Raw genomic sequence first — 2,500 nt, 5'->3', positions numbered from 1 at the left:
AGTGTTGTGTCCAGAAAAGTGTCCGATCTAACAGATGTTACGTACCATGTGGGTACCAGAGATGTCACCATAGCAACAATCATCTGATCTAGAAAGTTATTTTCAGCTCATCTAAGCGTGAGGAGGTGAAACGTGTACAGCGGTGTGTTTAGACGCTCCTCAGGTCATATATCTGATATCAGGATGTTGAACATCAGCACATGTCTAATCCCCTCCACTGCATCTGAATCTGATCTCCTGCTTTAACGATTTATACAGTAACACTCATTAATCCCAAATTCTGGACTGTACCTTTAGACCAACACTTTTATTAAACAGGTAATAAAATGAAAGAGAAAGTTCTGCCCAGTTTAAATACCTGCTGTCCAGGAGTGCGAAAGTGATTAAAGCGTTTAAAAAGAACAGAGATCCACAGCAGTATATAGAACTGTTTCATTGCTGAATGTGAGCACATTGCAGGACGAGCTGATCGACTTCATCACAGGAAGTGCAGCATAGGTGTGTGTTTCAGGGCTGTATGGATGGAGGGGGTACTTATTTATTAGCAAGCAAATTTACACCAAATTTCATGCACACATGCAACGACCCCATGATCCATAAAGCCACCTGAGAAACACACACACACTTTTACAGTGTGTTACTGCATAAAACGCAAGACCCTGGAATAGAGAGCACAGGATTTATTTCCATTTCTGGATATTTCTTCGTTTCCGATTCTTCCTGTGTGAAGTTGAAGCTCCTCTGCAATACATTAACAAACTCTTTGTGGAATAACCAGCATCATAAAAACAACGTTGTGGTGTTCCTACTCTGTGTGTGGTCTTAGTGTGTTACCCATAATGCACTGCACTGAGTGCACAAAGTGAATGGGGCTGGAAATCGATCTGTTTGTGGTTTCTCTGTGATTTTATGTAGCATGCTAATCTCCCATGCTAGCAAGTAATTAGCTCAGGTTAGCACAGTTGGACATAAAGAGACACTCAGGCAGGACGTTTGGGACACGAGGTTTCAGTGGGGACCACAAAAGGAGCATCTTTTCCTCTGTGACAAAATAACAAAAGAGTTTTTGTAAAAATGTATTATGGTTGTTGGCGTGAGGAGGAAATGTGTGTGTGTGTGTGTGTGTGTGTGTGTGTGTGTGTGTGTGAAGAACCATTCACCTGCTTTTACTGTGTGTGTGTGTGTTGGCTGCTCTCCAGTTTTTATTGATCGTTGGAGGTTGTAGATCTCAGCTGACAGCTCTAAAGAGGCTCAGAGATGCGTCCTGTCCTTAGAGACTTATCTCCATTCACAGTGTGCATTTTATTTACACCATCGTTCTCTCTCTCTCTCTCTCTCTCTCTCTCTCTCTCTCTCTCTCTCTCTCTCTCTCACTCTCTCTTCACTGATGAGCTCCAGGAGGATTACAGGAGAGAATAAATATCTCTTTCTACGTCTCAGCCTGTCTGAAGGTCAGATCGGTGAATCCACGCTTTTTATTGAGGGACAGATTGAGGGGAAAAATTTGAGACTTGTTCTGAATCTCTTCACATCTTCACATCACCGTCACTCGCTTCACATCACTGTTACACAATTCACCTGACTGTGACTCTCTAAAACTCTGTAGAAAGAACAGCGCTCTGTCCCGCTGACACGCTCCAATGTGTTAAACTGTGTGTTTTTGTGTTTCTTTCTCATTGTGAAGCTCAGAGCAGATGTATGAGAGGAAAACAGCACTATGAGTTCACAGCTAGTGGGTGAGGCTTCTAGGGCGGGGCTTTATTGACTTGGGGGCGGAGTCTTACCTCACAGATCGGCTCCTCTTTGGTCTTACACTCCCAGGTGTATCTGCTCATCGTTTTCTAAAGGGGGCGGGGCAGAATATTACACACCTCATATATACTCAACCAGTGAGAGAGAGCGAGAGAGAGAGAGAGAGAGAGAGAGAGTTAAAGAAAGACAGGTAGGACAGAGAGAGAAAGACAGAGAAGACAGAGACAGTGAGTGAGACAGTGGGACTTAGAGGAGCTTGTGCTTTAGCTCTTCTCCTGAGACAGTGAGACAGTTTTAAGATGACGTTTAGACGATAGATCGGTCTCCCTGGACCAGTTCTAGTGCAGGCTGGTGCTAAGCTTCTATACACAGCTAGTTTCCTCATGTTAAGTGAAACCAGAAAAGGAAAGAGTGAACAGAGTGTGCTAAGAGTGCGCAGAGTGAGCTAAGAGTGAGCAGAGTGTGCTAAGAGTGAGCAGAGTGTGCTAAGAGTGAGCAGAGTGTGCTAAGAGTGAGCAGAGTGTGCTAAGAGTGAGCAGAGTGTGCTAAGAGTGAGCAGAGTGAGCTAAGAGTGAGCAGAGTGTGCTAAGAGTGAGCAGAGTGTGCTAAGAGTGAGCAGAGTGTGCTAAGAGCGAGCAGCGTGTGCTAAGAGTGAGCAGAGTGAGCTAAGAGTGAGCAGAGTGTGCTAAGAGTGAGCAGAGTGTGCTAAGATAGCTGCTGTTTATGGAGCTTTTTGGCTGAACTGTTC

General features: G+C 44.5%; 1 protein-coding gene across 6 annotated transcripts in view; it reads right to left on the bottom strand.

The window, feature by feature from the left end:
- Positions 1-2,500, bottom strand: part of cspg5a (chondroitin sulfate proteoglycan 5a) — a 21,072-nt gene that overhangs the window by 1,380 nt on the left and 17,192 nt on the right. For 4 of the 6 annotated variants that reach the window (XM_060861606.1, XM_060861608.1, XM_060861607.1 and 1 more), the window contains exon 5: positions 1,785-1,841. The exons of the other annotated variants lie outside the window; for them this stretch is intronic. In XM_060861606.1, coding sequence (XP_060717589.1) covers positions 1,785-1,841 — 57 coding nt within the window. The remainder of the gene's footprint in view (positions 1-1,784; positions 1,842-2,500) is intronic. 6 annotated transcript variants of the gene reach the window in all.

This window comes from Tachysurus vachellii, chromosome 25 (genome assembly GCF_030014155.1).
Source record: "Tachysurus vachellii isolate PV-2020 chromosome 25, HZAU_Pvac_v1, whole genome shotgun sequence".
Classification (NCBI taxonomy): domain Eukaryota; kingdom Metazoa; phylum Chordata; class Actinopteri; order Siluriformes; family Bagridae; genus Tachysurus; species Tachysurus vachellii.
Note: the sequence above shows the minus strand (reverse complement) of the source record. Positions and strands in the feature narration are given on the sequence as shown.